At 39.1% G+C, this 23,574-nt stretch overlaps 2 protein-coding genes across 4 annotated transcripts in view; one reads left to right on the forward strand and one right to left on the reverse strand.

Annotated features, from left to right (window-relative positions):
• Positions 1-3,149: 3,149 nt before the first annotated feature.
• naaladl1 (N-acetylated alpha-linked acidic dipeptidase like 1) lies at positions 3,150-11,354 on the forward strand. Its single transcript, XM_005738273.1, has 19 exons — positions 3,150-3,349; positions 3,501-3,673; positions 4,090-4,211; positions 5,683-5,802; positions 6,218-6,410; positions 6,558-6,651; positions 6,746-6,850; positions 7,119-7,204; positions 7,291-7,410; positions 7,488-7,573; positions 7,697-7,760; positions 8,017-8,084; positions 8,431-8,519; positions 9,091-9,184; positions 9,505-9,586; positions 9,856-10,029; positions 10,247-10,334; positions 10,438-10,530; positions 11,165-11,354. Exons 1-19 carry the CDS (start codon positions 3,150-3,152, stop codon positions 11,352-11,354), a joined length of 2,241 nt encoding a protein of 746 aa, XP_005738330.1.
• A 2,376-nt stretch (positions 11,355-13,730) lies between these two features.
• Positions 13,731-23,574, reverse strand: part of atosb (atos homolog b) — a 28,364-nt gene continuing 18,520 nt past the window's right edge. For all 3 annotated transcript variants that reach the window (XM_005738130.1, XM_005738131.1, XM_005738132.1), the window contains 9 exons: positions 22,912-23,090; positions 22,434-22,664; positions 20,702-22,010; positions 19,435-19,493; positions 18,637-18,736; positions 16,679-16,837; positions 15,864-15,932; positions 15,500-15,705; positions 13,731-15,236 (listed from right to left, as the gene is read on the reverse strand). In XM_005738130.1, the coding sequence (XP_005738187.1) occupies positions 15,083-15,236; positions 15,500-15,705; positions 15,864-15,932; positions 16,679-16,837; positions 18,637-18,736; positions 19,435-19,493; positions 20,702-21,856 (1,902 nt within the window). In that variant the 5' untranslated portion in view covers positions 21,857-22,010; positions 22,434-22,664; positions 22,912-23,090 and the 3' untranslated portion in view covers positions 13,731-15,082. The remainder of the gene's footprint in view (positions 15,237-15,499; positions 15,706-15,863; positions 15,933-16,678; positions 16,838-18,636; positions 18,737-19,434; positions 19,494-20,701; positions 22,011-22,433; positions 22,665-22,911; positions 23,091-23,574) is intronic.

Genomic DNA, 23,574 nt, shown 5'->3' on the forward strand with positions numbered 1-23,574 from the left:
TGCAGCTCATGCTTATATTCCAGCTGTGAGTTATGAAAACATACCGCCTATTTTTTCTTTATCAAACACTTCTGGTGCACATTTTTAAACTACTGACTGTGTTACACCACCATCACAATAAAAGGGGACAAAACGCACGAGCATCTTGTATAGGAAATGGACGGAAACAGGAACTTCCGTGTTTACAGCCCCCGCAGTAAATATATTTAACCACTAGAGGGCAACGTTGCTTCGATTAACGGTTATTTCCGTGCGCTTACTGTCTCAACTCTCTTGTATTTTGGTTTTCAATTGGTCCTCGTCGAACATTTTGCAAGAATCCGAGATTAAATAACGTGTTAAAGTTTATTTATTTCGAGGAACACTGATCCATCCTCAGTGAGGATCAGTTCCAGACAGAAAATAGTAGTGTACGCTATGGTCACCTACAGGTCTACAGTTATGGACCACATGTACCCTTTGGGTGTCAGTGTATGTCACTGAGTGATAAATCTTTCATTATTGTTAGCATTTTTCTGGTTGAACATGACAAGTAAAGTAAATGAGTCATGAATACTAAAATTAATTGAGCTCAAGCTCATGGAGTGGCTGTAACTAAGGAGGTAGAGCAGGTCATCTACTGATCAGACAGTTTGTTCCCTGGCTGCTCCAGGCTGTATGTTAAATATCCTTTGGCAAGATACTAACCCCAAGTTGCTCTCTGATGCATTCATCTGAGTATAAATGTGTGTGACTGATAGATTTGCAAGTGTTGTGGAAAATTTAACAATAACCTGCAATGGGGAAACCTTTTGAATACAAGCGCGCTGATTCACACAGGTGTGCACACAGATGTTCACTGTCCATAGACATAAACTACACCTTTCTTGGCTGCTACCTCAAAGCACATTGTGCGCTGTCGGTCCTGGGTGCTGCACCACAACATTCAATATTTAGCATTTACTGCTGTTTACACTTAGCTAGATTAATGCGATGGTGTTGTGTTTATTATGTTGCTCTGTTTATTTGCTTGTTTTCTCTTCTTTTCCTCTCAACAGGTGATCCAGGAGGTTTTTTTTTCTTTTTTCTTTTTTCTCTCTCTTTCTCTTTTTAAGCACCCTTTCTCACTGTCCCTCTTCCCTTCTGTTTTTCTTTTCCTTCATCTTTCTTTCTCCCTTTCCTATCCCCGAGTCATGTCTGTCCCATCTGTAACAACTGAAAATAAAATAAAATAAATAATAACAACAAAGGTCGATCAAATGGACCAATACGGCAAGGCCGCGATGATCCACTTGGTAAAGTAAATTCATTGGGTATTCTTGTTGGTCTTCAGACAACAATTCTGACAGCTAAAGAACCAAATGGGACAGGCAAAAAATCCCCCCCCCAAAAAACAATAACCTGCAACACACCCAGTGAGCTTGATTTGAAGTGGGTTTAATAAACACATTGCAATGTGGAGAGAGCATCCCTATCTCTGAATTGTGGCCACTGCCTTTACATCTTATATACAGAGACAGAACAGAACATTCCACATTCTATACCTTCTCCCTCACAGAGAGAATTATGACCTTGTTTTCTGCTTAGCCGTCACCTAAGGATTTACATCCCTGATAAGCAGAAGTAGTCTCACTATCTATATAATGTCTCCCATTACAATGGCCTCACTGTGTTAACATTCCACATGCATGCAAACTAGTGACAGGAGTGCTCTTATAAAGTGAGAAAATGATATTACTATAACTAATGTGATATGATTAAATATGTGATTAATACATGAGAAAAGAAATCTACCTCCACATATGCCACTAAACTCTGACTTATGCACATAACAGACAGCTTAATAAAGAACCCACTGCATCTTTAGGCACTTTGTTACTAGCTTCTTATTACAAAGTTGCACATTTTGGCATTTCATTTGGCATTTCAGCCAGTGATATTTGGGATATTGAAAAATAAAGGTGGTTGTACAAAAAGACTTTCAAGCTTGTCAGCATAAACTCTGTTTTTGCCTTATAAACTGTTTTTCCAGTTATGTTTACCTGTTTCAATAGATCACTGCACTTATTCACATCTTCCCTGCAAAATATAAAGAAATGAGGAATTGTTCAAGACTTTTACAAAGTAGTGTCGAAAACAGCCTGCATGCAAAGCATGTTTAGTTAATGTGTTGTACGACAACATTAAGGGCTGAAGGATTTCTGCATATCTTTGACACACATTTATTTCTTTCCTTACCTCTGAATTCAAACAGTACATTTTAAAATGAAACAAAGCATGCAAAAGGTTCAAGTTTATTCTAGTTCCATGTGACCAATTTTCTTAATCGGTCCACATTACTGTGTACTTTTTTTTGTTCTCCACATAAAATTCGATTCTTTCAGGTTCCTTTTTTGGCGTGCTATCATGATGCAGTTAAGTAACAGGAAGTCATGCATGAAAGTCATTAGTCCCAACAAAGATTGTGTTTATTTAGTACTGATACCAAATAACTCACCGTAGTCTCACAAGATCCATCCATTCATTATTTATAGACACAGGCAACAGTCTCTCATCTCTTGTGTATTAGGAATATTTGGACATTCCCATTTTGGTACAACTTCGGCATTAAACCCTACGTGGATTTAATGATTTCAGTGGATTTTCCTTTATTGGTGATATTTTTTGTTTGTTTTTGTTTGTCTTGTAATCTTTATATTGTTAATATAGTTTTTAAATTACATTTTAACAACATTCTAACTCTTATATATTTTTTAATTTAAGAATTCTTTAAATATAAATATACATACATAAATTGACTTGAAATTAAGTTAAGAAATTGAGAATTGGGTTGAGAATGACATGTTTAAAAAGAAAAGAAGAAAAGGATTTAGGTGTGCAAACATTGAAAATAAATGATTTTCAGTCCCCTCACACATTTACACATGAAGGGATAAAGTCCATCGCATCTGCAAACATTAATGAGTAAACTTTACAATGACCATGTCTTATGGGAGGAGACTGCAGGGGCTGCACTGTCATTACATTCAGGAATTAACAATGCTGTCTTACATAAGACGGGATTCATAAAAAGCTTACAGGTCAAAAAAAAGATCTTTGGGGAAGACTCACTGTCAGGGTTCAGGTCCAAAGAGACTTTTTCACAGGAGGATCTCATCTCAGGGAAGAGTATGATAAAACAGGTGATAATTGGGGTTGTGTGTGGTGCTGCCGTACTGACCGTAGGCATCCTAATTGGTCACTTTGGTATTGCCAAGAGCGGCACCTCTGCACCATCGTGGCTGAAAGATGTGGCCAAGGATGTGGATGAGAGCCTCATTGAGAAGTTCATGTTGGAGGTGGACAACATTCAGATTCAGGAAAATCTCAGGTCAGTTTCCTTATTTTTTAAACAATGTTATAAAATCTCACCAGCACCTCATTTAAAATCCAAAGAGTATAATTTAATACCATTACCATTCATTCAAGTATTTCAAAGGCTAAATTGCCATTGAAGTTTTATCTTTCATCTTCCTTCACAGGAGCCTGACAAAAGTGCCCCATATGGCTACCACAGCTGGAGATGAGGAGACTGTACAGATAATGCTTAAGAGATGGCAAGACCCTGAAACTGGACTAGACAAGGCCTGGAGAGAGGAGTACTGGGTCTACCTGTCCTTCCCTGACAAAAATAACCCTAATACAGTCACTGTAGGTGAGTGAAATGCTTGTGAAAAGCATGATGACAGAGGGAATGGTTACATTATCTTGGTCAAAGTAAACATTACAGTATAAGAAGGAATGGTTTAGTTAGCTTGTGCGGTATGATTAACTACAGTGAAAGCTGCTCCATCAGCATTCATAGGATTATTCCATGGAAGACAAAATCCTTTAAGTACTTTTACATTGTTACGTTTTGGTTATATTGTATATTTTTTTCCATACATACGTATTTTGTCTTTTAAGAAAGTTCCATTCCATACTCAATCCAACATACCAAGAAAACTGGTATTAAGCGAAAACTATCCACTCTCTGTATTTAACACTCTTTCTAACACTGAGAAGCTCCTCAATCTGCAAGCGCCCTGATGTCTCACAAGCAGACCTTTCACCATGACTTGTTAATTTCAGTGAGCCCAACCGATACGGTGCTGCACACAATAAGAGAAAAAGAAAAGCCTTACACTCCGGACCAAAGCGATCCTGAGGTGGTTCAGCCGTACGCAGCATACTCCCCTGCAGGACATGTAAAGGTAAAAAGCTACAGCCTTACGCATCAAGCACTAAATTTAACTTATAAATGCAAATCACTCAAAATAAAACTGAAGACACATCAATTATATTACATTTAAAATATCTGCTTTATTCTCATTAACCAAACAGAGTTGACCAACAGCTTTCATCCTGTTTCTGAAATGGGACAATCTGGCAAAACACTCCTCAAAGAAACCTCCAGTGTTTTATTGTGTGTTTGTGCACAAACACTGAAATATTCTGTGTCTATGGAACTCCTACACCATTTCTGACCATTAAATTACTGAAAGAATGATAAAATAATAAAATCACATGATAGTCATAATTAGCTTACTTGTTGTAACCTTTGAGGCTGCACGTTGTATGCTTACTGAAATACAGTCAGTATACTTTTAACTGTTGCAGCTACATGACTGTATATTCAAGAAAGATGTTTAAAAACCTCTGCTCTGAACAAGGATTAAGTTGCCGTGCAACAAAAGCTAACAGTGTTGGGTTTAGTTCACATAGAGTGTTTATGTGAAAACCTTAAAAACAAACAGGGAATGAGTATGTGACACAAATATTTCCAGGTGTAAAAGAGATGGGATTTACTTCTGACAAATATTATGAGAAAATTTAACATTGAATGGAAAAATAAATAAATGAATGAATATGCTATAATCACAGTCACAGATTATTTTAGTGCCACACTTTTCAGTAAATTAGGCAATAGCGCTTGTTTATTGGTGCCATAAACTTCTCAACATCAACTTCAAGGCTAAAATGTCTTTCATAGACTTGCCAAGTACTGATAATTTCACGAGTTATGATGTAGACTGCGTTAGCAAAACGTCAAGAGCCAGTCTGTAAAGATTTGTATCACTGTCAAGCTTTCTCATGGCAGTAAAAAAAATGATACCCTGATTAGGAAAATAGACTGTTCTGGCCCGACTCACTTTATGAATGCAGAACACACAATAATAATAATAAAAAAAAACTTTCCTCAGAGACAATACAAAATACATGCAGGCAAACGAACTCCAACTGAAGGTGGCAGCAAAATGCAAAGCAAAAGTAAAGTCAGGGGAAACTGAAGCAAAGTTAAGATAATAGTAAAACACTTGAATGCCAAGAGCTACATAAAGGTTCAAACAGGGACATACAGTGATTCTGTGAAGTACACAAACTGATTACTAACAACCAGATTGATACCAGATTGATATTGATGATAACAGTGTTCTGGACTATGAGCCAATGAGGGAAAGGCAGAGAATGACTAAGGGGTAAAAAAGACAAAGACAGGAAGCAAACTAGCAAAGATACAAAATGTAAGTGGCAAATAAAAGAGGAGCATTAAGAGACCATTACATAAACATTAAATGTTTTAAAATTTGGTTACAGAAAGATTTAAATCACCTTTTCTTCATATCAGTTCACTTTTTTGAGTTTCTGTTGCTCACAGAGCGTTTCTATTTCTCATGGTTTTAGGGGAAATTGGTTTATGCCAATCAGGGGAAGCCAAGTGACTACAGCGAACTGAACAAGACAGTGGACCTCAGAGGAACTATTGCTATCACCAAATATGGTGGCGCAGGAAGATCGGCTAAAGTGAGTTTCAGAATGCATCATTAAATCACCGATTTGTACATTTTAAGCCCAATTTTGTTTGGTTATAAGCAAAAACCATCAACTAAGCAACAGGGTTAATTCTTATTGCCACTAGTTACATGTTAGTTCAAACTCTTACTTTAACAAGTGGCATAATTGTTTTATCTAATCTACATAAACACTATTCTGTAGTCACAAACTTTTATATTAAGATACGCTGACATCACGTGAGCTAAAAAAAAAAAAGAAGATTACCGCCACACACTTCTAGTAAATTCTAACTTTATTAATATCGCACTTTTGCAGCTCAAATAGAGTGGACAGGTTTGATGACAACTGAAATGTAAATTATAAAAGAATAAAAGTGTAAACCAACAAATTACTGTTTACAAAATGCATTATGTGTCTCATCCAGGCCATCAATGCAGCACCATATGGCGTCGTTGGAGTGCTTGTCTATACAGATCCTTTGGACATGAACGATGGTCTCATGTCAGACGCCAATGAGACGTATCCTCACTCCTGGTACATGCCACCCAGTGGCGTGGAAAGAGGTTCCTACAACATTGACTTTGGAGACTTGCTGACACCTCACTTGGCTGCCAAAGGTTAACCATTGCACTTCTCCACACGCCAAAAAGATACACGCTATATAGCTTCAAACACATACACTATGGAAATTCAAATCACGTTTAATTACTTTTTTATTATTTCACTTTTGTATCAATTCTTAAATGTAATCATTTATTTTACAGAGGAAACATACAGAATCAATGCCACAGACATTACAGGCATTCCTCCTATTCCAACTCAACCAATCGGATTTGAGGACGCCTATCGATTGATCTGGTTTGTGACAAGATAGATCTGCATGTGTAACTGATACAGCCTAACAAAGGTGATGATTACTTTAATAATATATTTTTTCCATTGGTCATTTCAGTGAGTTGGGAGGAGAACCAGCTCCAGATGCATGGCAAGGAGGATTCAACTGTACCTACAATTTTGGTGGTCCAGGGTTCAAACCTACATCCAGTTTCACCAACAGGTAACCAACAGTATAAGTAAAAAGTTTTAAAAAGTAAAAAACCTTACAGACCTTTTCAACTTAACTATTTTTGAATAATTCAATTAGATAATTTAGAATCAGTGTAGTAAACATTTAATTGCCAGCCAACTTGATCATTTTTATTCACTATACAATTTCATGTCAGATGATTTACACTTGAATAACCAATTCCATTTATACAAATACATGTTTTTGGAGCAGCAGTTAAAGCCTCTTTATCCCTTTTCTGTGTTGCCTTTCATGTCAGTGATGTAAAACTGGACATCTACAACTATGAAGAGGTGAAACCCTCCTCTAATGTAATGGGTTTTATCAGAGGAAGTGTGGAGCCAGGTGAGACTAAGGTTGGATCGGCAATTTAAGATCAGCTGTTTTGATGTTGTGATTATTTTGTGTAAGTGCTGTGTTTATATCCACAGACAGGTATGTGATATACGGCAACCACAGGGACAGTTGGGTTCATGGCGCGATAGATCCAAGCAGCGGCACATCAGTCATGCTGGAAATTACCAGGGTGCTGGGCAAGATGGTCAAACAGGGTGAGGAGGAGCTGGAATGAATGACTGTTTCTATAGAGTTCTCGATAAAGGCTGACCTCTGTGGCTCTCTATTGTAGGCACCTGGAGGCCTCGCAGGTCCATTATTTTTGGAAGCTGGGGAGCTGAGGAGTTTGGCCTTATTGGGTCTGCAGAATACACAGAGGTGATTTGCAATTTATCCACAAGACTACCCACAACTCCAAGCAATGTGTAAAATGGCCATCTGTGTTAAAGATATAAAGTGCACATTCTTCTACACTTGACCTCGTTCTTGTTTCTGCTCCAGCAATACTTTGCAGCACTCAGTGAACGAAGTGTTGCTTATATAAACGTGGACATTGCAGTATTTGGTAAGAAGCTCCACACTGCACCTGTACATCAGAAGTAAATTTAAATGTATTCCAATCAGCCAGTACGACACAAACAGCTAACAGGAAAAAAAAATGCTCCTGGAGTTTTTGAAGAAATGTTAAAAATATAAACCTAAATCTGATTCTTTTGCACATAGTCTGCATGAAATGAAACGCTGTGTTAACACACCTAAGATGAATTTATAGGTTTAATAGTGATGCTCTTGCAAAACAATTGTTGTCTTGCATTATTCAGCTAATGCTACTCTCGGAGCTTCAGGCATGCCATCAATGCAGAATGTCATCTTTAAAGCTGCAAAACAGGTGAGCCCTTTGACTAACTACTATCTAGACAAAACCAAGACTTTTACTGCTCAGAAGTGTGGTTTTTAGCTAATCTGGATCAATTAAGAATCAATGAGCTTATATGATAGTGAGGCGCCAATACCGTTATTCACAAGAATCGTTACCGTTTCCTCATTTTGGTTAGATTTTAGTGAAACTTGAACCCAATAAGCATCTGATAGGTCTTCGTACTTGTAGGTATTGGTCCTATTTACAGGCACTTATCCATTTTTACAAAAATCTCTACTTTACGTTGCAATAGTCTGTCAATCAAGATGGATTATTTATCATATGAATTACTGCAACACTGACCTTTGTTTTCTAGGTTAAAGCACCTGGCCACGAAAAATCTGTGTATGACAACTGGTTACAGTACACAAACAAAACCAGCCCCACCCATGGATTAATTCCCAGGTAATAAACTGCAGCCATATCTTGTTAATCTTGCATTGAATCTTGGAAGAACAGTTGTCTGGGATTCTATTCAAAATCACTTGTCTCTATTTGAAAGTTTAAAAAAAAACCCCAACAACAACTAGATATTATATTGACATCATAGATGTTATTCCGCATGTTTCAGATATAAACATATTAGTTTTTTAATAAATTACCAGTGGCCACAGTAGTGTTAGCTGGTTCATTGTTAGAATGTAAATGACTTGTAAAACACAATCTGAGCTTAAAATGCTCCTCAAACAAAAGAGCCTAATCAGAAGCAATTAAGATATGCAATTTGCATATGTTGTGTATTCACAATAATGTATGAGACACAGAATTCGATTTTTTGTTTAGTTTTATTGGTTCTATGTCTTCATAATCATTTAAATGATCTAACAGACAGTTGGTTTGGTTGGCCAAGTCCTACTTTCTTTGTGATATGTACTTTCACAGAATTTTGCAGTGTTATTTATTCATATTTAATTCTATCCTATGTCTCCCTGCTGAAATACCTCAGAATGTGATGTTGTCTGTCTTCTTTCAACAGGATGGGATATCTGACAGGAGCAGGAAGTGATTATGCTCCCTTCAGCCATTATCTAGGAATCACCTCCATGGACATGTCGTACACATATGACAAGGTACTAAAGATGTACGATTGCACGATTTGACACATAGACAGAATAATACTGCACAGTTTTGCTTTTAGAGCCTTTTTGTGCAGTCGCAGTAAATGTGCTTTAACTAGCGTGTACTGATTGTGTATTAAAAATAAGAATGATAGATACAGTTAAATGCTCTGGTCATTGAAGCCAGTTGTTCATTGTACATTTTAAACCAAAATAAGCTGCAAAAAGTGTTTTATTTTGGCATTCACATATATTAGGAGAAGGCAGGTGTTAACTGAGCTCATTAAGATAATATTGTAACTATTATTGTATATATATTTGTCTTCACACAGACTAAAACAAATGCTCGGATTTATCCTGCATATCACACAGCATATGACACTTTTGACTATGCTTCAAAGTACATCGATCCTGGTGAGAATTTTTTTCCCCCCCTAGTAGTCTACTTCTTGCACAGTAAGTAGAATAAATGAATCCTTGTCTAACTCCTTACCTGTCATAGTGCTATGACAGGAAAATATTTTGCCAGCAATGGAAGAAAAAGAAAAAGCGTTGCACTTCTCAAGAAAATATTTTCTAAGTTGTGGTTTTTCTGTTTTCAGATTTGATCACTGAAAATAAATAATTAGCTGAAAAGAATCAAATTATTCCTTTATAACATTAGCTCATACCTTCTCTTGTAGGCTTTGTCGGTCATCAAGCTGTAGCTAGGACTGCAGGAAATGTCCTGATCCGACTGGCTGATAGTTTGATCCTGCCATTAAACTGCGCTGACTATGCTGAAAGTCTGGAGGAATACCTCAGCACTGCTTTGAACCTATATGAGCAGAAACTTAAAACTATGAACATTTCAATGGGTAAGTACAGGAGATCTTTTGAGAGATGTGGGGGGAGGGGATCTTTTTGGAGCTAGGTAACACATCTTATACTTTAATGATACCCTCTGAAAGTGTCTTGTGCATCTATGTTTTGTCTTGTATATCTATGTTCTACCCCAATAATCAAGTGTAATTAGAGAGAATAAAAGAATACAATCATCACTGGGTGACAGCAATCAACTGTATCTCGTTTCAGAACCCCTTAAACATGCAGTGACCAGCTTTCGTGCTGCAGTTTCTAATTTGGAGAAGGTGATTCAAAGTCCAGACCTGGCAAATGAAACGTAGGTGCACACATTACATACAGTATGTGCACAGTCATATCCACATCCATTCAAACAGAAATGAATACCAGCCCCCTTTGCTTTACCATGTCTTTTTCCTCAGGCCGCTTAAGGTTAGATGGATCAATGACCAACTCATGCTTCTGGATCGAGCTTTCTTGGACCCTCTGGCTTTCCCAGATAAATATGGATTTAGGTAAGAATGTGGCCCAGTGGATTGCACAGAGATTTCTGTGGCTTTGGAAAATAATAAAATTATAGTGCCTAGTGGAGTCTTCTGTGTCATGCAGGACACAGTACACAATGAGAGAAGAAGGATTGTGGGGGTTAGTGAAGTCCCACTGTTAATAAAACATGTTAATCAAGACATGATTACAATGGTTATGCCTACTATCTTAAATAGGACCAGGATAAGGCCTCAGGCCTTAAGTAACTTTTTAACCCCCACAAACAGCAAAAGTCTATGGAGCCACTGGAGCTGGCATAGTTGTTAATACCTATAGTGAAAGAAGTAACAGTGATACACAAACATGGAATGCAGTAGTACGGCATTTCTGGGGCAAGGAGCCATTGGGAGAAGCTAGTGAACAATATGCAGAAGGTAAACACATGGAATTAAGACAATGTGTTTTAACAATACTAGTGATTTGAATATGGCAGTGCCAGTAGGTTAAATCTTGGCCGGCCGCTGTTACGCTCTGTTGATTGTTACATTTAGTAGTCTTTTGACAAGAGATACCAAGTGTAGTGAATTGTTTGTTTCATTGTAACTCAGAAACACATTTAATAACACTGTTGAGCTAATCTTTATTTTGTTGTGTGTTACACAGGCATGTTATCTGGGCCTCAAGCAGTGCTGGCAAACAAACCTTCCCAGGTCTAGCTGATGCCTATGCTAATGCTGAGTCATCAGGGCAGGCCAGCGACTGGGACAAAGTTCACTACCACCTGTCAGTATTAAGCCAAGCCATACTGGGTGCCGCCAGCACACTGACTGATGACATGCAGACTCAAACTTAGAGGAAGTAACTGCACTAACTCAGGAATTTAATCAAAATGCCAATGGCTTTGAGCAAGATTAAGTATACCAGCTGTTGTTAATAGAGGTTGGTTTTGTTTTTGATTACTTTATGCAGTCTTTCAGAAATGAATGAATAAAAATGGAGGAAAGAAAACTTGAAAGGCAAATGTGTTTGGGGCACTAGTCACCATGAGGCAGGAACATCTTATCAAAGGAGATTAGACCACAGTTTTAATTTTTCTCTTTTGGTTACAAATGCAAAGATGGTTTTGGTTTCTTTGGTAGAAAACTAGGTTTTGTATCCTATAAATGTATGATAGAAATATTGTCTTTATTTTTCAAAAGAAAGCTTTGAGTCTTGAGCATATGGTGCCACTTTCCTCCCACACATTTGTCAGTAATATTTTCACAACAGTAACAGCTGAACATATGTAATGAGAATGTGCCAAGACTTTATTATTTGTTAAGCGCCCCACAAAGTTGTACCCCTGAACTTCTCAACTGTCTCATAATTAGGAAAAACAAACATACAGAATGCTGTATTGTAAACTGGATTTAAGGCCCATAAAGGAATGGTTAAAAAACTTCCATTGATGCTATTGGATGGTGTAATGGCACATGGAGCAATAAAATTTTACTCGGAAATACTGGTGCAAAGGTTTGTGTGATGAGTCCCTATCAGCAACATAAGAATTATAAAGGATTTTATGGCAATCGGCATAAAATAAAAGATGATGATCTGAGTTTTAAAGAGGTTACATCATTTGTATGCAAGGTACAGCTGGAAAAGAAATTCTGAAGTTATCTATACGTGGTTTAGTTTGAATCGTACTGACAAGCTACAAGTCAATGAAAACCTGAGCACTTCATAGGCCTCCTGCCAGTGCCTATGGTGGAGCTGCAGTACTGACTCCTACCAGCAGGGGTCAAAAATACTTTGACACAAGTGTTGCAAACCCAGTGAAACAGGCTGAAGAGGTACTTTCACACGTTCTCCTTCAGGGATTCTTCCAGGAATTCATTCACAATGCAAAACTGAAACTGCAAATGTATTAAACAAGAAAGAAAATCAAAGAAGTCTCTTTGAAAAAAATTTAGCCAAATTATAAAATCTGGTTAAAATTCAAACAGTGTTATTCACCCTCATTTAATCCATCCAATATGCTTTGTTGTAAGTTACACGGAGGTAAATCTAATTTGTCTGCTTTGTGATGTTTAAAGATGCATTCAAACCGATGTGGAAAAGAGGCAAGCTGCTTTTGAATCCCCCACATTAATTTTAATGTATTTATTGACACCGTAAGGAAGGATTAAAATCTATGGAGATCTACCTTTGGCAGCCCATACCTTGGGAGAGGTAATGGGCAGTAGCAGTAGCACAAATAAACTCTTTAGGTGCAGACACTCAGTGTTTTCCTGAATAAGGTGTAGGATCACTGCATACTTTTTTCTCCTCTCCAAAATCTTCCCACACTATAACCAGTGTATTTCAGGAATGACTGCTTGTATTGTTGGTGTGATATATATAGAGATTCTTCAGTATTTTTACCAGGGGAATACTTACAAGCCATGGATTTTTTTTTTTCCTTCAGTAGTGCTGTGTGAATAGCATTCACAGAGTTTGACATTCATATTTGCAGAGTTGCCCAGAACAGCAAAGGCAGTCTGTTTTTAGCCACTCAGCACATTACAGCTTGAAGAATTCTCTCATGCAGGATAGTAAACACTTTGCAAGCGTTGGATTCAGATGGATGAAATAACTATGCTCAGGCTTTGTTTTGCAACCTCTACTCAACTGTTTCCCCGTATACTATATAGTATACGGGCATTCCCGGACATTTTTTTTGCTCAGAGAAATGCTCTTTTTCAGACCGCTCTTCATAAACCCTAGAGAGGGATCTGCCGGAAAGTTGAATACTTTCTGCAATGCCAGTTGAGAGTAAATATTGAACACCTGACATGCAGTGATAAATCCGACAGTATTATCTATGAGTGCAACCCCTTATTTAAACATCCCATTTGCATTGTGACTGATGAGGAAAACTACTTTTGATATAGTCTAAGGAGCTTGGAAAGAAAAGCGTCTGGACTTATTTAGTCCCTTTGAACCCTAGAACTGAAGAAGCTTCTCGGATGAGAGGTGAAACGTCTTCAAGCAACCTAAAGAAGTCCAGACGCTTTTCTTTCCAAGCTCAGACTACGATGACCTGGATGACTGAGAACCTTCACAGATACTTTTGATATAGACTATAGTTACATCCCGACCTTTAACCATTTCACATGGCAAAGTCAGTATGAGTGTGAACATCAGCCATAATGTTATAAAAACGAAGTGTCTTCGCAATGCCATTCAAACAAGGAGACGACGCTGGGGCTTTACTTGCCAGTCGCAGAGTTTATTATTTTAAATATACATAGACTATCCCGTTCTCATATTAAATACCCCACAACCCGTCCTCCCTCATTATTCCTCCCCTCCCTCACCCTCATTTCTCTGCTTTCTTTGTTCTGCCTCCAGAGAGAAAGCTTGTCTGGCTGAAAAACACACTACTTTGTGCAGCATATTGCTTATTAAGACATTTGCGAAAACATAAATTAAAAAAAAAAGAAAAACAAAACTACAGCTTGTCTTCCCCCCCCAATTTCTGCTCCAACATCTGACTGCAGAGAACAGTATCTAAACAGGAGGAAATTTTAAAAAAAAAGAAAGAAAAGAAAACAGCAGTGTCCCTCAGTCTGGCTACATACAATGAAGTGGATTCCCAAGTTTTAGTTTTTTCATTGTTTTTTTTTGTTTGTTTTTTTTAAACTCTCATGTATACACAGTGGTCTGTACCGTGACAGATAGACAAAAACAAAACAAAAAAAAGAGAATTCCTTTCTTCAACAAATGTCCTGAGTTTGGTCAGATCATGTCGCCGTGTTGTTGTCATGTCGTGTTGTACATGAGACATCCAATCAAAGTGGCCGATTCAATTTCAGCCCTTGCTTTCACTAGTGTTTGTGTCTCTGTTCATCTCCTCTCTGCTCCTCAGAAGGTAAATAACCCTCACGATCAGGGGATGGGACTGTTGTTTACGGCTTTTTTTTCTTCCTTTTTTTAAATTGCTGTTACAATTATTGGTCCAATGAGGCAGTTGGAGCTGCAGGCAGAGTGAAGGACAGTGTGATACGGCACTAGAGGAAAATTCAGGTGTTTAAGTCACAAGGCATGCATGTTAACACTGAACTCAGAGTCACCACCAGAAGTGTTTCTGCTGTTATGCTTGTATCATGTCCCGGGCATGAGTCTTGTCAGTCTGTTTTGGTGTGTGTTTGTGTGTCTGCGTCAGTGTTTGTGCATTTTTTTTTTTTTTACTTTTTTCTTTTAAACAGATTAAGGTCCTGGAAAAGTCCTGCTTTTAATACCATCCATGCTAGACTGCCCTGACACCAAGATTTCATCTTTTCAGCAACTGAGGGTGCAAAGAAACCCATGCTTGTTCCTGTGACATTTTCGATCTGCATGTGGGCTCTCAGTGGAGAATAAATGCATAAAAAGCAGGTCTTTTCCAAATACCAACACTGTGACATATGTGCACATGTGTTTTCTGTGCTTCTGGTATTTCTCATGAGTTTTTTCAAAATTTTATATCCAATATTCTAGAAGTCCCTTTCCCCTCTCCTCTTTAGGAAGCACACGAGGGACTGCGTTGGCATTACGGAACGTCAAAAGGTCAAGCTGGGATCACACACGGGGGGAGTATTTGGGGTTTCTTGGCACCTCGGTGAAAGATTTCAGCTCATATGGGATCCCCGTGTCCACTTCGATGGATTTGCGGGAGAATAGCAGCCGGATATCGTTGTGCAAGTATATCTTTCCAGATTTGGAGCTCTGGAATCTAAGAAAAATCAGACCAAAAACAGAGGTTGGCAAAACAAATACATTCCACTTGAGCCAAGAATATGACTAAAAGCACAAAAAAGGTTGCAAAACTTTTAAATATTCAATGAAAAATTTATATAACTCAAAGTTTTATTAATGTTTTAGTATATAGACGTTTCAACTAAGCTTTTAAAGTCACATGATAATGGAGCATTTTAGCCTTTTCTGGCATAAAAAGTAAAAAAACAAAGCAAAACACTTATAAAACCTTAGTTGTACCTGAGATGTATAAGGTAGCAGAGAATCTTCTTCCTATCTAGCATTCCACTTCCTGGAGACGCCTCGCCTTTTCCCTCAGCTCCCTCCTCTACTGGCACCAAGAAGATGCGGTGTCGCAGGAACGTCATATGATTAACAGGCATGTCATTAAAGTTGTAGGTCACCAGGAACATCTTCACCACAGTTTTGTTGGGATTAAATAAGGTCTGAGGACACAACAGGAATAGATGAGATAGCTCAGCATGATTTAAATTCAATGGCTTAGCTATAATAATTACAGATATGTGACCCTTAAAAGTATAAACATGACAGCATCAAAATGTCATATATATATGTTAAGATGTAAAGAATGACATAAAATTACCACTTGAATGGTCCCTGCTTTGGGTATGCTGTATCCTTTCTTTCCAAGAGGTTCGAGGGATATTACCCCCTGTGAGAAAAAGGAGACACAGAATACATATCCTCAGTCACTGCAATGATGAAATAATCTGTAACATTTTAATACTTAAAACCTACATGAAGACTATGTGCCATGAAATAAAACATAGGGGGCAGCAGTATGACAGCAGTAGTTTTCCATTTCTGTTCCAAAACACAGATGAAATCTGCATATCTGTATTGATAACACATGTAAAACAAAAAAAAAGAAGGAAATTCAGAAATGAAGTTGATGAACTCTAAAACTACTGCAGCAGAGTGCAGTTGTAAAGGCAGCTGCATGGAAAGTCAAATTAAGAGTTCAAAGAAGTGAATCAAAGGAGGCCTGACCTTCACTATACACCGCAGATCAAAGTAGAAATGAGGAATTAATCTAAAAGTGAAACAGCTGCTTTTCCATTTTTCCAGCAGGATTAAAGCACATCAGGGCTTCCTCATAACACTGATAAAATGCTTTCTTGGCATATGCAATAAATGTACATTATTTCCCGATGCACTGAAGAACAGCATCGTAGCATATGCACAGAAAGACATTTTCCACATCTGCTTGTGAAGAGGCAAATCAACATCAATCAGACACGCGCATTGTTTTGGTAGTTCTGATCTCTAAATTGGGTTTATTTTTTCCCCCAACCAACAAACCACAGCAAACATTTCGTTTATCTTTTTTTCTTTCCTGACTAAGGATATACACAACAACATAAAAACATAGCACAACACACACACAAACACACTGACCAGGAAGGGTGAGGGTGCGCTGTGCTCCGAGATGTCATAGTATGTAACCTGCACAGGCAGGGTGACGTGCTGTGGGCAGTAGGAGCCGCTGGCACCGATCTCTGCTGTGAAGCCTTCAATTCGGCCTGAGGGGGAGAATCGCCCCTTCAGTATGGACTCCTGGGAAGCACAACAGAAGGTGAAATGGGTTGTAGACTTAGAGAGTCTATTAAAACTGTAAATGTCAATTTGACTCACGAGTCAAACTGGGTGGTGAATCAGATAAACCCATGACTGTGAAATCCATAAAGATCCACATTACATTTGTTTATTTTAATTGAAACCAAAGCTCAGTTGGACAGTGTTAAAATATGCATCTGTTTACCAGCAACACTGTGAGCATAAAACTGTGAAATAGCAATATTTATTTATTTATTTGTCTGTTTAATTAACAAATGAAACTCTTAAAGTTGAGAATCCATCTTTTAAAAAAAAAAAAAAAGAAAAAAAATCATTTGTCACAATTGTTATGAATGTCTTTAAAGTCTTAATATGTGAATGAGGTTAACATATTTTCAGCATTACAAAAGTAAGTCTTGACTGTGGAGGCATTTCTCATCATTGACAATTAAATGTAGAGGCTGTAGTGAAAAACAAAAGTAACATCTTGACAGTGCTTTCATGAGAACACCTGTCATCGTAAACCAGCTTCTATCCTTGTTTCAACTGCCTAATTGGCCAAGTCCTCTTACATGCAGACAATCAAACAGTTAAAAAAAAAAGTGTCAATAATAAATCACAACTGTCTAAACAGAACCCTATACAAATTACAAAATGCAAATGATCACCGTATTAGGTGCATCAGTACGAAAAAATCCACTGTCAGAGCATAATTAAAATAAATCTGTCATTGCAGTCGTGGTAAAACGACTTTCTTCTGGTTTATTATTAATTCCAGCTCATGTTGGATTTAATTAAAGAACAAATTATTATATGTATTTTTTTTAAAGATCACATTTTCCTTCCACCAAAGTTGTCAAACATGACCTTCGGGCTGTGACTGCAGGTTGTCGGGTTTATATTATGTGGATTTTGCATTTTTGAAAGCTTTAGCCTGTCAAGGCTGAGAAACTTGGCTCCAGTCTAAGGGGGATTCAGGAAAAACTGTTTTGGCAGAGAGCCACACTTTTAAAATGGCCATGCCCTGCAGAGGCTACAGCATGTGGACTTGTCCTCCCAAATGCTCCTTAAAACTACACGTGTTTTTTAAAAAACAAAACCAAAAAAAAAGCCCTGTGATACAAACACTTTCCCCCAAGTTGTGTAGATGAATGGGAAGGAAATATATCACTAAAATTCTTGTTTTGTTTTTACAAATGGCTTTGAGTTGGAATTACAGGTCACAATTTGTACTGAATTACATTACATTGCAAAAATGTATCTTAAAAGGTTTCTCCAAGTGTATGCTGCCAAAGAAGAACCAAGATTATCCCCATCTCCATGTGGGACACATTACACAACATCACTAGTTAAAGGAGACTTAATATGTTTCAGCTTGGTTTTTGTCATATATACTATTACACTGGTGGATAATAAACATGGCTAAAGTGTACGCTCAAGGAATTCCTTTAAGACAAATGTTCTGAGTGTTCTTTATGCTCATTTTCAGAAAAAAGTTTTCTACTCTTGGCTGTGTAGAAGGTCAATAAGTGCAAATATCTTTAATATGGTCATCTTAGGCACAGCAGCCTCCTCCCATAAGAAGCTCAAGTCTTCTGTTTGTGAAAGGCAAGCAGTAAGAATAAATGGTTTAAATGGAGGACACTTTCTAAGTGAGAAGAGCTAAAACTGTTGCTGTCAGATAGAGAATGAGCTGACAGGTTGCATGAAGATAAGATAATGGGGACCTATTATAACAATCATAACTGGTCCTTGTTGATGTTTTGTTTTTGCTGCAAGAAATAAAATAAAATTCGCACCTCAAAGTTGCCGAGCAGGGATCTGCTGATGGACGATGTAGGACCACGGGAACGTGTGGAACGGCCGGTGTCTGTGTGACTGCTGCTGCGCAGCTGCCGACTGAGTATGACCACAAACACACACACAAAAGAGACCGGTGGTTAGTGGTTAAGATTACACTAATTTAGTCTTAATCAATATGTCACATGCCTCCGAGTGCGTCTGAATATTCGAGTACAGGCACAAACCCTTTAATTTAAAAAACAACAGAAGACCTGCTCGAACTCCCACTTCCTTTCCCAATGTTGATTTTGGTGAAGTCAGTATGACATTGGCTGAGAGTTTTTATAGATAAGTGTGCGCATGTGTGTAGGTGGGTGAAAACAGTTAATAGAGTCTTCAGACCAAATGTGAATAGCGCTGTGCATTTACAAAGTCTATTCAGAGATGCCGACTGACACAAATTTGCATCAGACATTTTGAATAGAGGGAAATATCCATCAGTGCAAGTTCCAAATACTGTGAAAGACTTTCTGCTCAGTTTTAGCCATAGACTGTGGATTCTCCTGGCAATCAGAAATGGGCCTAAACCTTATTACAGTTTTTGGGCAACTGCAGCTGTATGATTCTACTTTGGGACGGTGAGGAGAGGCCTTGGAGCAAAGTGAGCCAAACTGCAGGACTCTTACGCACAAACATTTGTGGATTTACAAAAATATTTTATTTCACGTTCAGTCTGAACACAGCCCAAATTCATTTTTAGTATATGCTGTCTCTTTAATATTAATATTTGACTACAAATGGAGTGGATTACTCACCTTTTTAACCGCAGTCCATTCTTTAGTCGTCTTCCTGATCTTGTGCAGTCTGTGGAGGTCTAAAAAAAGTGAAGACAAATAGAGGAAAGAGTATGATTTGTTTTTTTCCCCTCTGTTAACATCCTGACTTATCATTAAGCTACTCATAATCATAAAGGAGTGCTTGTTTTTCTATGGTGCTGTGAGCTAAATTGTTAAGTGTAATTACATATTTCAGGTGTCCTACTTACTGTGCACTGACTAGTGGTTGTTGTGTCACGCATGCATACATTCCCCATTTCCAGGCTTCCGATGACCATAAAGGCCACCCTATTCTCAGGTGACTCGCCACTGGCCAAACCCATGCTGCCTGCTAGCCATTTTCTCACAGAAAATCTCTCACTCATCATTAACTTATCGTTACTAGCTAATCCTTGGTTATAGTTGCTCCCTTCAGAGCTAGAAGTTCTTTGTCAGCTTGTCAGCTCGTACTCACATTTGGTTAAATCCAAAGACGGCATTTTGAAAATTATCTTGTCCCACCGTTCCGTATGACCTAAAATATCTTATTTCCAGCCTTTGTTTACTGAAATATTGCCTGTGACAGTCTATCCTAGCTGCTTTTCTTTAACTCTGCCTCATCTGTCACTGATTCCCTTTCCTGTTTTGTTTTGTGTTTTCTTAAGTCTATCTGTTTCTCCCAGCTACACAAACACACTAATCACTTGCAGTCACAATGATCCCACTACTGCATGAAACCAGTGAAACTAGTGAACCCTATTGCAACCATTAGCATACTCGCCATACCACAAACTCAAAGCACTTTCTGGCCTCCCAGTGTTAAAAAAAAATTCAATTCCAGAACCATTTTTAAGCAGGATGTATCAATACATATGAGCATGAGAGACACAGCATACTCATGTGGGGGAACAATGGGCCCTCCCTGAATGGGCTTTATTCTGGAGCTGCTCTCCCTGTTCCAGCGTGGCATGATAATGAGCCAGCCATCACCTCATTCTTTTTACCTTTAGTTGTTCTCTCAGCTTTTGTGTTTTTAATACCTCAAGCCCTTATACAGGACTGTCAGGAATAGCAGATTTCTTACCTATACTTATTCAAATGCATTTCATTAATCACAATTCAAAGTCTCTGATGGCTCTGCATACAAGTTCTACAGGTTTCTGGTTTAAAACGATGACGGTATCATGGAAATGTGCCACTGCTGTTCATTAATGTGTGCTGCATTAAAATGACCACGAGACATATGATAAAGATGATGTGTGCTAACCTTAGGCCGGTCCCAAACAGAGGGCAGCAGGTGGTTCCAGTAAGGGGCAGCTTTAGCATCAGTGCTACGACATGAAGCAGGCCCCAGTCCTGGAGCGAGCAATGACAGCCTGCTTCTCTTAGATGTGGAGGGTCCCTCATCTTCTGAACACGACTCCCCTGTATCACTTGGAGACAGCAACCTCTTTTTGGCAGGCCAGTGGCCTCCAGAAAAGAGACGGTGGCCATTAGTGCTAGGAGTTTTCTCACAGGAAGCCAGGCCGTTAGAGGAGGTGGCAGCCTGGGTGGCACTTCGCTCAGGTGGGGAGGATTCAAGTCCAACTTCCCATTCTGTTGCCTCCCCTGGTTCCTGCATCTCTGTATGGTGTGGTGGGGAAAAAGGACCTGGGGGACTGGTTGGGCTGGCTGGGTTAGGAGTTTCATATGTGGACATTTCATACATGTGGGGGCTGGGCTGGCCTCCAGATGACCCATTACTACAGCTGTCATTTCCAGGGCTACCTAGTGAGTGGGTCGGTGTGCGGCTCCCATTAGGTATCTCTGTCCTAGTTGAGCTTCCAAGGGAATGACCCTGGTCACACATTGGGGCTGATTTAGGTGAGAGTGGAGCAAATACGTCAGGAAATGGCCTATCTTGATTGTACTGAGCTGGGCGTCGGGAAGGATTGTGGGTAGGGGAAAGGGGTGGAGACCTGGGTAACAATCCTTCCTCTGGGTCTTTGTGCTCCATCTGCATGCAAGAGTACAGAGAACCAGATCCACTAGGCCCACCAGCTAACCCCATTCCTGCACCTTGAGCTGTGACTGGCCCACACAGCATCCCTCCTTCAAGCCCCTCCCTGTCTGGAGAGTCCCCCAGGTGGGGGCGCTTATGAGTTAACTGAGGCTCCTCTAACCCCCTTTTCACACCTGATCGAATAGGCCTCTGCTGGGCATCAGTGTGGGATTCTGTGGCGGTGGTAAATCCTCCCAACTGAGAGAAAATAGAGAGCTGGTAGACCTTTTGGAGTCTCAACTCCTCCTGGTCAAGGTGCCTGGGTGCCCCTGGTCTGACACCAGGGTCTAAGCCCTGTGAAGAGGGAGGCAGGTCCCCCTCCTGTGCCGGAAGTTCTAGTGGAGCCTTTTTGTGGGCTAACTCAACGTGAATGTGCCGCATCTTTTGACGGCTGAAGGATAAGAGTCTAAACTAAGTTTTGTGCAACAAGGTCAAGTAGATCCTCACAAGTGCAAGAGCAAGATGATCCACAGGAGGGGTAAGTCCTACACTTCTTGCAGTGATGTCAAACACAGGACACTTGGCCACAAAGCTCCTGAGAGAAACAACAGACAATTTTACAATTCAGGAAAACGTTTAATAAAGCAGAGATTATTTTGTAATATTTGTAAGTTAGGCTCTTTGACATTTAAAAAGTAAGTTTAACCAACTTTTTGTGATTGATACACACACACACACACACACACACACACACACACACACACACACACACGACTTAAAACTTGCAATAAAACTCATTTTTAAAAAGAAATTATTAAAAGACTCAAGTTTGAAAAGAAAAACAGTTAAGCAGGGATGCTAAAAATCCCATCCTGGCTACATAGAAAAGGCATGCCTCAAATAGTTCAGACACAATGGCTTAAAATCTTTTAAAAGAATGTGATTACTATCTTAGTTTTAGTCAGCTAAGGTTGGCTGCCCTGCCACCAAGCCAGAGGACTTATATTCAAGCCAGTACCTGAGAACAACAGCTCATCTCTGTGCCCGTCCTTGTCCAATTCTCCCTGTGTGGACAAGCTGTATCTGGCACAACATCGGAAAGCTGTATCTAACAGCATACTAAAGGAACCCATCTAACTCCATGGCAGCTCTCAAAAAAATGAAGCCAGTATCCCAGAACATGTGAACAGGAAACACCAAGGAGTCAAGAACAAACCGGAGTGAAGGAGGTAGGCACAGGAGCCAAGACCTGAGAGAAAATACAAAGGTCAGTGTTCTTGTCAGTGACAGAAGAAATCAGCACCATTACAGGTATATATATTTAATAGTCAAAGTTGCTGATTCAAATTTATGAGGATAAAAAGGCTTTTTTTCCTTTTCAGTACTACAGCCTAGCTTGGGAAACCATGTTAGTAAATATACAATGGACCACTTAATGCTTCTTTGTATGCAAAAGACATAAGATTTGGATTTGAGCAGCAAAGGTTGAAATTTACCAGTGGTGGAGAGTGTCAGTGATGTAGCAGGCTCTTGAGGAGAAATATCTCAAAGTTGTTACTAATTCTAATGGGCTTCCCTCTGTGATTGGCTGAAAGCCAGACACACCCTCCTTGGTCACCTAGGCGTGAGATGTGGCATGGCTGAGGCATCATGACAGGGTCATTCCACCCAGTATCTGTGAAGAGGCAGGACACCAAATTAAATTACAGATTTAGAAGCGAGAAGGAGAGAGAGCGAGTGAGTTAGAGTGAGAATCGGGTAAGTTAGAATGTCGATATTTAAGCATAAAGCAATTAAAAAGCAGGCCATTTAATATATTTTACTATTAATTTTATGTTACCAAAAAGTCAACAGATTAAAAATTGTCTAATCACTCTCTTATCTGTATAAAAAAAATATCCCATTTGAGGATGAAATGAGGAGGAGTCATTCGGAGAGCTAACTTGACACTAAATCATGCTAGGCCAGGGGAAGCTCTTTCCAAACCTACTTGGACTACAATTTGGGAATGTGGGGGAGCGGGGGCACAGTGAGCCGTCACCGTGGCAACCAGTAGTCCAAGGATAACGACTCCTTTGTGCTTGGCCACAAAGAGGGAAAAAGACACACTGAGCTAGAGAGAGTGAAGGAGACAGGGTGGATGGTAGGGGGTGCAGGGG

This window comes from Pundamilia nyererei, unplaced genomic scaffold (assembly GCF_000239375.1).
Source record: "Pundamilia nyererei isolate P.nyererei 1_Seehausen unplaced genomic scaffold, PunNye1.0 scaffold00082, whole genome shotgun sequence".
Classification (NCBI taxonomy): Eukaryota; Metazoa; Chordata; class Actinopteri; order Cichliformes; family Cichlidae; genus Pundamilia; species Pundamilia nyererei.

Coding starts and splice junctions, on each gene's coding strand:
- naaladl1 (XM_005738273.1), top strand. CDS start 3,150: ATGATAAAACAGGTGATAATTGGGGTTGTGTGTGGTGCTGCCGTACTG. Junction 3,350..3,500: donor CAGATTCAGGAAAATCTCAG/GTCAGTTTCCTT, acceptor CTTCCTTCACAG/GAGCCTGACAAAAGTGCCCC. Junction 7,761..8,016: donor CGTGGACATTGCAGTATTTG/GTAAGAAGCTCC, acceptor TGCATTATTCAG/CTAATGCTACTCTCGGAGCT.